The 11,543-nt window shown below is 34.9% G+C and overlaps 1 protein-coding gene across 2 annotated transcripts in view; it reads left to right on the forward strand.

Moving 5' to 3' along the window:
* The window catches only part of PRKG1 (protein kinase cGMP-dependent 1), a 1,158,333-nt gene extending 1,149,319 nt beyond the window's left edge, over nucleotides 1-9,014 (forward strand). For both annotated transcript variants that reach the window (XM_045569367.1, XM_045569366.1), the window contains exons 15-18: nucleotides 3,646-3,768; nucleotides 3,854-3,916; nucleotides 5,197-5,263; nucleotides 8,288-9,014. In XM_045569367.1, the coding sequence (XP_045425323.1) occupies nucleotides 3,646-3,768; nucleotides 3,854-3,916; nucleotides 5,197-5,263; nucleotides 8,288-8,386 (352 nt within the window). In that variant the 3' untranslated portion in view covers nucleotides 8,387-9,014. The remainder of the gene's footprint in view (nucleotides 1-3,645; nucleotides 3,769-3,853; nucleotides 3,917-5,196; nucleotides 5,264-8,287) is intronic.
* The last annotated feature ends 2,529 nt before the right edge of the window (nucleotides 9,015-11,543 follow it).

Raw genomic sequence — 11,543 nt, forward strand, 5'->3', positions numbered from 1 at the left:
AGAACAAAAGCTGGAAAGACCCTGGGTTATCTACCAGGTCTAGGGTTTGCCCTACCTCTCTGGACTGCTGCTCTTGTGAAATCAATATCCTCGTTATTTCAATCCATTTGAGTTGGTGTTTTCTGTTTATTTTCGCTGAAAGATGCATAAGCAAAAGGAAACTAAAGAACACACAAGAAAAATGAATCAAAGAAACATAGGAGGAACAGTTTAGACAAATTTTTATCTATAATTTCTTTGAGGGTATTGAAAGCATGATCTTCCTAAAAAGTAACCTCAAAGATATTTTCAAGTGTTCATAAATGACAAGATGAGTAATGTAGCAGAGCTCAGGAACATTACCAAACTGAAAGTGATATTATAAGGAACAGAAAATAGAATAATCATATTTAAAAATGCAGCCAGAGAGATGGTAACAGGCTTGAGAAAAATATTGAAAAAGAAAAGAAAATTAAAACAGAAAGAGGATATAGACATCAAAAGAAATAGAGAAAAATATAAATCATGTGCATGAATAGAATATTACAAATGGGACAGAAACACATATTTAATTACATAATGGAAAATTCATGGCATAAAGTCTTGACTCAGTGTATCATTTTGATCTGCAGTGACCATGGGGAAACTGATTCAGAATAATAACACCACAATGTGTCCAAGTGTAATTTCCTAAAATCAATAATAGGGAATCATCATATTGGCATCAAAAGCCACAAAAGCATGTCGTGTGTGGTTTTGGGAGTAAGGCAGGTTGGAGTTCCCGCTGGGCTCAACCTTCTCTACAGCACCTTTAATGCCAACAGATAGTATATCAAGAATGATGTAGTTCTGAAGGAGAGAGAAAATATAACCCAAGTAATTTATGCTGAGTTAAGTTATTCTTAAAATACAAATACAACACTATAAAGTGTATACCCCAGGCCTTTCTTAGAAACACCACTATTTGACAAAGTCAACAAAAAGATGAATCAGGAATAGAGAAACTGGTAAAAGGATTGATGACAAACTTTGAATCTAAATAATTAGAACTTAGATCACACAATTTAAATTTGGGTTATTGAACAGAATGTAAATATTATAATTTTTGGCAATCATAAAATAATACAAAGATGAACCAAAATTAAGGTGGGGGAAGGTGGGAATAACTATAAACACACTTATTTCTCATTAGTCATAATCAGTAATCTTAAATATTTTTTACAATTGAAGCACATCATTATAAAAAAAGAAAGCTGTAAATTCAAAGCTTTTTAAAAAAATTCTTAATTTTAGAGAAACTTTTTAGGAATGAATAATGGTAGCACATATTTGTCATTTAGCATTTCTTTCAATTTTACTCCTCAGCTTAATTAAAGTAAAATTAAATTGAATAAATTTTTTAATTTAAAAAGCATATATAATACTGTGTGTCTTCATCTATATAGAGAAATGTATGAAATTATTGTCATCAAGTGTTGGTTATTATTAATATTTCAGGGTGCAAGATAATTTTTACTTTCTTGCAAGTAATTTAAGTTTTATATATTGCATGAATATCTTAGACTGAACATGCATCACTTAGAAAAACCACAAAGCTCATTTTTAATAAATGATTTTAGTTGTCTAAGATAAACAAATAAATATAAAAGTAAAATCATAAATTAGAAAACTAACTGGGGTTTTTTGTTATTAGATTGAGAACAAAAAAAGCCCAAGATGTGTCTCTTCCTCATTTTTTAAAGTAAAAATCAAAATTGGCAAGTTAACTTAAGAGAGTAAAGAGAATATTCAGTCATAGCATCACATAAAGAGAAAATTTTCAAATTCTAAGAGAATGCTAAATAGAATTGCATGTTAATACAGTTTTAAAAGTGATTTAAAAGTGGCAGGCAATTACTAGTTAATGACATATTAAAGTAAGTAGAAAGCACTTGTCATAGAAAATCAAGACAGAGACCATCACAGCACAAGCAAATCTACTATTCCCTACTTTAAGTAATTCATTATTTTTTAGCCTGCTTGATAAAAGGAAATAGTTTGAACTGTTATTAATAAACATGATGGGCATGACAAAAATAATGTGTAACATTTCTTCCTCAAAGACACATGAACCCTGTATTAAGAGAATAATTAATTTCCAAATAAATCACTTGTCAAGGTATACCATAATCTTCCCCTCTGAACTGTGAGAAATTTGAAGCAAGGCTCTGACTTGAGTTCCCTTTTTTATCCCTTGAGACTGGCACAAAGTCACACATCAAGGATGGAAAGTTAAGAAAAACATAAACTCATCTGGCCCACGAGGGCTTGGGTATTATATCCTTGCTAACAAAGAGGATGCCTAGTGGTAAATCATCTGCTGAGGGCCTATGAACAGGGAGAAAAGGACAGGAGGAACATAATTCTGTAGAAGCATTAGCTCAACAATATATATTGATCGCTTCCTACATGCTAGGTGCTCTACTCAACTCTGGGAATATATACCAGCAGAAAACAAAATATAATCTGAAAAGGAAGAAAGAATTAAAACAAATAATCACACAAATAGAAAGGTAATTACAAAATACAGTAAATCATAAGGGTTCTATAAGAGAGTCTAATAAGAGACTCTAAGATTAAAGTTTTTTTTGTTTGTTTGTTTTGTTTTTTGTTGTTGTTTTTTTTTTTTTTTTTTTTTTGAGACAGAGTCTCACTCTGTTGCCCGGGCTAGAGTGCCGTGGTGTCAGCTTAACTCACAGCAACCTCAAACTCCTAGGCTCAAGTAATCCTCCTGCCTCAGCCTCCCAAGTAGCTGGGACTATAAGGCATGCACCACCATGCCCAGCTAATTTTTTCTATATATATTTTTAGCTGTCCATATAATTTCTTTCTATTTTTTTTAGTAGAGACGGGGTCTCGCTCTTGCTCAGGCTGGTCTCAAACTCCTGAGCTCAAACAATCCATCTGCCTCGGCCTCCCAGAGTGCTAGGATTACAGGCGTGAGCCACCGTGCTGGCTAAGATTAAAGTTTTAATTTGGGCATTAGATTGGATGAGTAGAGTACATTGGTTGATATAAGCTATGCAATTGGTTATATTAGGTTGATCAGAATAGGAAGCAGCATAACACTTATGGTGAAACTCAATAAAGTGAGGCATTAGCCAGTTAAATGTTGGGAGAATTTTCCAGGCCAAAAAAAAAAAAAAAAGACTGAGATGGGAAAGTGCTTGGTATTTTAGCAGCACAGAGAGAAGCTGTTTCTGGATTGCAGTGAGTGAGGGTGGTGATGGCATGAGGTGGGGTGGGGTGGGGTCATATCGTTGATGTTCTTGTGGCCCATCCCAGTGATTTGGACTTCATCCCAAGTGTAATTAGTGCATCAGTAACTATGAGAAAGAGAGTGGAAGAGGCATCCTGCATGACCAAAGAGAGCAAGAGGGGTTAGGCACTCACACTAAAAAGAAATGGGGAGAACAGAAGATAAACTTGACCCATTTGTGGTTTTGCTAAGTGATTTACCTGGAAGGATGTCTGCACTGTTTTACTGTTAATCAACTTTCATTCCATAATCACTACTACTATTATCCCCCAAATAGGAATGATGTCACTGGTGGAGTTTATATACCAATTTGTGGTCCCATGTAGAAATACAAGTAATATCTCTTATCATGTCTCTCATTCTTGCAGCCCACCTTTCTCAGGCCCAGATCCTATGAAAACCTATAACATCATATTGAGGGGGATTGACATGATAGAATTTCCAAAGAAGATTGCAAAAAATGCTGCTAATTTAATTAAAAAACTATGCAGGTAAGTGTTTCAACCACATTATTTTTGAAAGGATCATAATGTGAAAAAATTAGATTACCTAATAAAATTATTATTTTACTTTTAGGGACAATCCATCAGAAAGATTAGGCAATTTGAAAAACGGAGTAAAAGACATTCAAAAGCACAAGTAAGTGTTCTTGCCTTAGAACTTTAGGTTTCAGAGTTCAGAAAACCTGAGAAGCGTTTCCTCAGGGTGCTGTTTTTTTTAAGTTATTGGTGTACAGCTGATACAATTAGGCTATGAGAACTTCCCAAAAGAGAGTGTAAACTAGTTAGTCTTTTAAAGGCCTTTCTAGTTGTCTGTCTGGAACTTTATCAAACAACGCTGTGACATTCCAAACAACAAATTCACTAAATTCAGTTTCACCCAAGTCACACTTAACTAGCATGTTTTTTCCCTCTCTGGCACAAAGAGGAAATGTGTATTTTTAATATGGAGCTTCTATTATGTACCAGAATATTAAAAACAAAAGCCCTCCACTATATCATACCTCATTTCCTAGACTAAAGGTAAAATATATTTTTTTAAATTATTTCCTAATTAGATGATATAACAGGAGGAAAAAATAAGTACAGAATACAGTATTTTTTAAACAATAGCAACATCTTAAATATCAGACTTTTCATATGTTGGCTGGGATGTTCAGAAGCTAAACTAAGCCCAAACTGATTTGTCTCTATTAGTCTGTTTAGTATAACACTCACAGGAAATTCACATCCCTATCAAAAGCATGTATTTACTAAAATATCTATGAATAATCGAAAGGCCTGCTAAGAATTTGTTGTAAGCATTTGCTAATGGTGAAACCCTTCAAAGACATAACAAAACAAAACGAAAGCAAACAAAAAACAACCCTTAGTATTATTTGGTCCTCATTTACACAAAAAAAGCTGTATATGAAATACCTTCATTCTATTAAAAAAGAAAGGAGGAAAATGGAGTATGTAGAGACCAATACGTGATGTGAAAAGGTTAATTAGTTGAGACTGCACCACGAATCAGTAGCAAAGATGGAAAGTTCATTCTCTGCCCTGACTTTTCATGCCCTGATTCTATCTTTTTAAAATAAAATATCCCCTAAAGCACAGGGCCAAGCATGTTATGACATTTATTAAATTATAATCATAGTGTAGGAACAAAGTTATGCAGACATTATGACTGAAATTACAAGAGAAAAAGCATTCATGTTAACTGGTATTTAAAATTTGATAATTATACTTTTTTAAAATATGGATTTTATAATAAGCTAATTGAAAAAAGTCTGCAATTAAATACAAAACATTGTTGTTACATGAAAATGTTTGCCTAAATGCTTTCCATCAGTCATGTACATCGCATATGTTGAAATGAGAAGATTTAGGCTGAGGTAAAATGCCTTTAACTGTCTACTTTTTCCCCTTGTCTAGATGGTTTGAGGGCTTTAATTGGGAAGGCTTAAGAAAAGGCACCTTGACACCTCCTATAATACCAAGTGTAAGTATACTTTCCAGTTTATCATTGTGTGAGATGCTTGACAGTGTTCACCCATCAGTCAACAAAGATCTGGCTGGGCACGGTGGCTCACGCCTGTAATCCTAGCACTCTGGGAGGCCGAGGTAGGTGGATTGATTGAGGTCAGGAGTTCGAGACCAGCCTGAGCAAGAGTGAGTCCCCGTCTCTACTAAAAGTAGAAAGAAATTATCTGGCCAACTAAAAATATATACAGAAAAAATTAGCCGGGCATGGTGGCACATGCCTGTAGTCCCAGCTACTCGGGAGGCTGAGCAAGAGTGAGTCCCCGTCTCTACTAAAAGTAGAAAGAAATTATCTGGCCAACTAAAAATATATACAGAAAAAATTAGCCAGGCATGGTGGCACATGCCTGTAGTCCCAGCTACTCGGGAGGCTGAGGCAGGAGGATCATTTAAGCCCAGGAGTTTGAGGTTGTTGTGAGCTAGGCTGACGCCACGGCACTCACTCTAGTCAAGCAACAGAGCGAGACTCTGTCTCAAAAAAAAACAAACAAACAAACAAAAAAAAAACTAAGATCTGTTATTTTTAAAGTTTTATCCTAGCATCAGATTAAATAAACTATAGGAGAAGTATCTCACTAAACTAGTGACACATTCTAAAATCTGAGCTTAAAAACAGATAAGTTGGGGCATGGTTAGTGTGTATGCATTTTACCATTATCTTTTTAACTATTCATTTTAATTCAAGTTTCTTTTATTTATGAATAAAAGGTAACGTTTACAATGGTAGATGTTAAACACACATAAGTGCAAGCAAAAGAGTAGAATGAATCTGCAGCAACCAGTTTTGGCAGCTACCAATTTTTGGCCAATGTTGGTTCATTTATGCCCCCTCGTAATTCCTCCTGCCCTCCCCCCATAGTACTTTGAAGCACTCCCGGTCAAAATTGTGTCTTTTCATCCTTCCATCAGATTCTATTAATAAGAAAGAAAAGATTCTCTTTATTTTATTCTCTTTGCTTAAAACATCAGGCTTCTTGTTAAATAAATAGCCAGTCCACCAAGTACACTGCTTAGACTATATTAACCTGAAATAGATTTCAACTAATTGAATTTATATTTTTACTCAGTATCATATCTATTTAATAAAATGTGCTGCATCTTAATTAAGGGGGAGAGGACTGGTTTGTGGTCCTGGGACTGTCATTTATATGCTTCCTCTCTCTGGGACTAACTCAGAGCCTCAGGGCTGCTCTTTATACAGAATCATTTTACCTACTTTTTTTTTTTCCTTTTGGAGACAGGGTCTTGCTATTTTGCCCTGGCTCTCCTTGGCTCTAGGGATCCTCTTGCCTCAGCCTCCTGAGTAGCTGGGACTACAGGTCCTGCACCACACACTAGGCTCCATTTTCCGTACTTCTAAGATTTATTTCTTTGCTAATATTTGTTTATTCATGAACAAAACAAAACTATCATTACCATGTCTTGCATCACACATGTTAATTGCATTCATGAAGTTTTGTTTTTAGAAGAGTAATAGAGTAAGAAGCTCAGAGAGATTAATATTAAATCTAAATTAGTCTAAGCTAAATTTATCAAGGGTCTCCTTTTATGCAACAGTAATATTAAATGGGCTTTTACTGATGCTCTACAGATTGAAATTTGCACAGTAAATTTGCAAGAATTTTGCTTGAGTTTAGAAACAGCTTTTTATTATGCTTATAATAAACACACAAAATCCTTAAAATGCCCTAAGGGCCCTACCTAACCTGGCTACTGCCTACTTCTCCATCCTCACCTCATTCCACTCTCCTCTTACACGGCAGTCACGTTGGCTTCTTTTGGCTACTTCGAAGTGTAGAGCTCTCGCTCTCTCTCACCTTAGGCTCCTTACCCACACAATATACCCTCTTTATTGAACTTACTAATGCTTAAGTTTAAAATAATACTTTTCCATTTAGGTGCAGTGGCTCACACCTGTAATCCTTGTACTTTGGTAGGCCAAGACAGGAGGATTGCTTGAGGCCAGGAGTTTGAGACTAGCCTGGGCAACATAGCAAGACTCTATAAAAAGAAAAAAAAAAATTAATAGGGTGTGGTGACGTATACCTATAGCCCCAGCTATTTGGGAGGCTGAGGCTGGAAGATCTCTCTTTTTTATTTTTTTTTATTTTTTTATTTTTTTGAGATATAGTGTCACTCTGTTGCCCGGGCTAAAGTGCCATGGCATCAGCCTAGCTCACAGCAACCTCAAACTCCTGGGCTCAAGCAATCCTCCTGCCTCAGCCTCCCAAGTAGCTGGGACTACAGGCATGTGCCACCATGCCCAGCTAATTTTTTGTGTATATTTTAGTTGTTTGGCTAATTTCTTTCTATTTTTAGTAGAGATGGTATCTCGCTCTTGCTCAGGCTGGTCTTGAACTCCTGACCTCAAACAATCCCTCCGCCTTGGCCTCCCAGAGTGCTAGGATTACAGGCATGAGCCACCACGCCTAGCCTGGAAGATCTCTTGAAGGCAGGAGTTCAAGGCTTCAGTGAGCTATGATGGCGCCACTGCACTCCAGCCTGGGTGACAGAGCAAGATCCTGTCTCTAAATTAATTAATTAACTAATTAAAATGAAAATAAAAAATAATACTTTTACAGAGAGTTTTTACATGATCACTCTTGTATTCTCATGGCATCTTATGTATTTTTAATAGATCTAGACAAAGTTTATTATTTTTATACATGTACATATATATGTGATTACTTGTTATTCTATATAGGTTCATGAATTATATGTAGATTTTTGTGATTATTTGTTTTAACCACACAATTTATTACTTACTAGGTATAAACTCCATGACAGTAAGAGCCATGTCTGTTTTTTACTCACCACATTTACCTTCAAGACAAAACACAATACTCGCTGCATAGTAGACACTCAAGAAAAAGTAGTCACTGAATAGGGAATGAATAAAGAATGTTTTTTTAAAAAATTCTAGCTTGGAATTCCACTAAAAAAAATTCGAAACCCTTTACTGTTCATTTTCTCCTGCTCACAGGTTGCGTCACCCACAGACACAAGCAATTTTGACAGTTTCCCTGAGGACAATGATGAGCCACCACCTGATGACAACTCAGGATGGGACATAGACTTCTAATGTATTTCTCTTACCTGCTTCTGCCTTGCTGAAGACAGCTTTTTCTGAGACACAGCTGCCAGCAAACCTGAGGGAAAGAGAGAAGATTAGTGCTCGGGGTCACCATGATGCCTTTGATCGATGCTGCTCCAGTAACTACAGTGGCATTAGGACTTATTGCTTAGATGACAATAGTGCTCTTTACATGTTTTCTGTTTGAACCTAAAATAGCAGTTGACATGGTGGTCCTGAAGCAAAGCCTTTCACCAGTAAAGAGATGTTTTCTATTGTTGCAATGATCTTGCTTTGCTCTGATTATAATTTGAAAGACTGTAGGAAACACTTCAATCTAGTAAAAGAGTCTGTACTTTGCTAGAATTTTCAAGAAGATGAAAGAATAATATATGGGGTACGATAGATGACTATGGTACAGAAACTGGGCTGTTCCCTTTCTTCAGTTGAAGGTTGCGGGATCCGTGACTGCAAGCCGGTGTAGATACTGTACACAAGAGGACCACACATCTGTTGGTCACAGAGTTCATGTCAAACCAGTGCTAGAAGTTTCATGATTTTATTTCCCAGCAGTGCTGATGACAAGACTGAATGTTACCTTTTCTTTCTGACAGATTTTAAAAATTGATATGATAAAAGCACAACTGCTATGGATTTTGCTGAGACCTCTCATAGCAGGTATATATGCGTTTTCACAGAGGATTGAAAAATAATGCATGATATTTGTTTGTTTCTTTTTGATAAATTGGCATGACAGAGTGGAAAAAAAAAAGCAATTCACAAAACCATTTCATTTAAAAAAAAAAAAAAAAGTATTGTGCTTAAGGATGGTCCTGGAAGTAAATGACTAGCAGCCAATTGGTTTTATTTATTACCTAACATACCCTCAAACTGAGGCTTAAAGTATTCCCTTTTATAAAAAATAAACCCTTGGCGTAGGGTGGGGTGGGGAGGGATTAAAAACTATCCAAAAAATAAATTAAAAACTATATAGGTGCTATGTATATCTTTCATCTGTAAATGTCAGTGTCTAAAAAGACAACACAAATTCTAATCATTACATGTGTAGCCAGAGACTCAAGCATTTTCACTAAATTTATTAAATCAAACTCCTGTCAGATTTCACTTATACAACACAGTCTAGGGTTGAGAGACAAAGGTGATTAAAAACTTATTTGAACTAGCTTCTTGTCTTAGGCCTGAACCAAAAAAACAAAAAAGAAGAAGAAAAGACAAAGAAAGCACAAAGTCCAAGTTATTAAGATTTACCAGACCATGAACAGGAACCTTACTTATCTGAGGTCAGGGAACAAGACAAGAACCTGGCCAGATGTTGCCTACCTTTTTTTATGAATGAGCTAATGTCAGTCCAAGTACTTGCTGTAGTAGGGGGTAGAGAGAAGAACAGGAAGCTGATTTGTTAAAAAAAATAAATTTTAACTAAATAGAACAGAAAAATTACAATCCTGAAATTTCATACTACTTAGGAAAGACCAGATTTGAACATAATCAAACTGATTTGCTTTTTTCACATGGGGAAAAGAATCAGCAAATTAAACTGAGTCCTTTGTTGCAGGCTAGTAGACTCTTATTAGCTGTCATAAGTAACACAGTCATTTGGAAGCTTTTCCTGGACAAAATAGCATTGTACCTACCCAGAAAAGTATATAACCTTTCAAGGTGTCATCCTGATTTAGAACTGTGTATGAATTTGGTATATAAAATTGAGGTTTGCTTTATTCCAATAGAGTTTTTTAAAAAAATCAATCAACCATGGACATTTCTGCAAAAAACATTTCTGCAAAAAACATGTCCCATTAGGTTATCATACCCTAGCCAAGAAGGCATATATTATGACTTTATTAATACTTTAAATTTTTCATACTCAAAACTACTTTAAAATATGAGATCTTATCAAAATATAATACTCTAAAAGAATTTAGTAGGACAAAAGTACTAAGAATATATTCTATATAATTAGAAAAAAGTTTGATTAAAACATAGATCCTCAGATGTTATAGTTATTCTTGTGTTATTGGAGTTTTCCCTATCTTACAAACAATTTCTCAAAATCAATCTATTCCCCTAAGACATCCACTTTCTTCTATAGATTTTAGAAAATAAAATTAAACATATCAACCTGAAATCCAGCTATGAATGCTATTTCAGAAGTTTTATATTTCTTTTAATTGGGCTTTTAAAATATATAATTCCAACATTATAGTCAACGTTCAGCAATTTTTTGTTGAAAGATAGTGTGGTTTAGGCATGGTTGCTAGAATATTAAATTTACCTTGTCATTAGGAAGGAGAATTTGCTCCTGTAACTTTTCAAAAATCTCATAGTGCCAGAGATAAGCACTTACTGTGGATTTTGGAACTATGGTTCAAGTCTAAGACAACTGCTATGAATAAATTCTATGGAGAAGGAAGAAGTAGCATTCAGCACAACGTAACTGTAGGTCATTTCTCCGATTTGTTACTGCATCTTCGTTCATTTCACCAGTCGCATTGCATTAGGCTGTCTAAAGCAATCACCAAAAAAATAGAGGTGAACTACATCCTCCAAGAATTAACAGAAAACATTCATCTAATTTTCAACATTGCATTTTAAGGATTTAAATCTTGTCTTAATGAAGATTCTAGGGCTAAAATTCACGGTCAATTCCATAAAGTGCATCTCACTTGATTTCTGAATTTTTCATACCCTCTCTATTTTCTTACACTTAAAAACATCTGGATAAGTTAGAATAGTGCCAACTTGTTTGATCTGTTAACTGACTTTCTTGTTAATACTCGAGTATGGGAAATAAGGGCTTTCTGTGTGTCTTGACTCACAGGAAAACTGAAAACTGCCAAAGGAAGGAACATCATAATATTTGAGATAGATTGAATACGTTAGAGAAAATGATTTCTGGAAAATTGCTATAAATGATTTTTATGTTTATATCTTCTTTATTATTGAGAAATGAATCAGATCCATATAGCATTTGAAACAAATTTGATTCTTTTCTTTACAAGTCATAATTTTTACTTAAAATTGTGGAATATGCATGTGAATTACACATGTATGGTAATATATAAACTCAACTATTGAATTTTTCTTGTTTCATTTCTAAATGACTAAAATGATGGTGAACTTAAATTTAACAAAGTCAGCTACCATA

The sequence above is a fragment of the Lemur catta genome, chromosome 14, assembly GCF_020740605.2.
Source record: "Lemur catta isolate mLemCat1 chromosome 14, mLemCat1.pri, whole genome shotgun sequence".
Lineage (NCBI taxonomy): Eukaryota > Metazoa > Chordata > Mammalia > Primates > Lemuridae > Lemur > Lemur catta.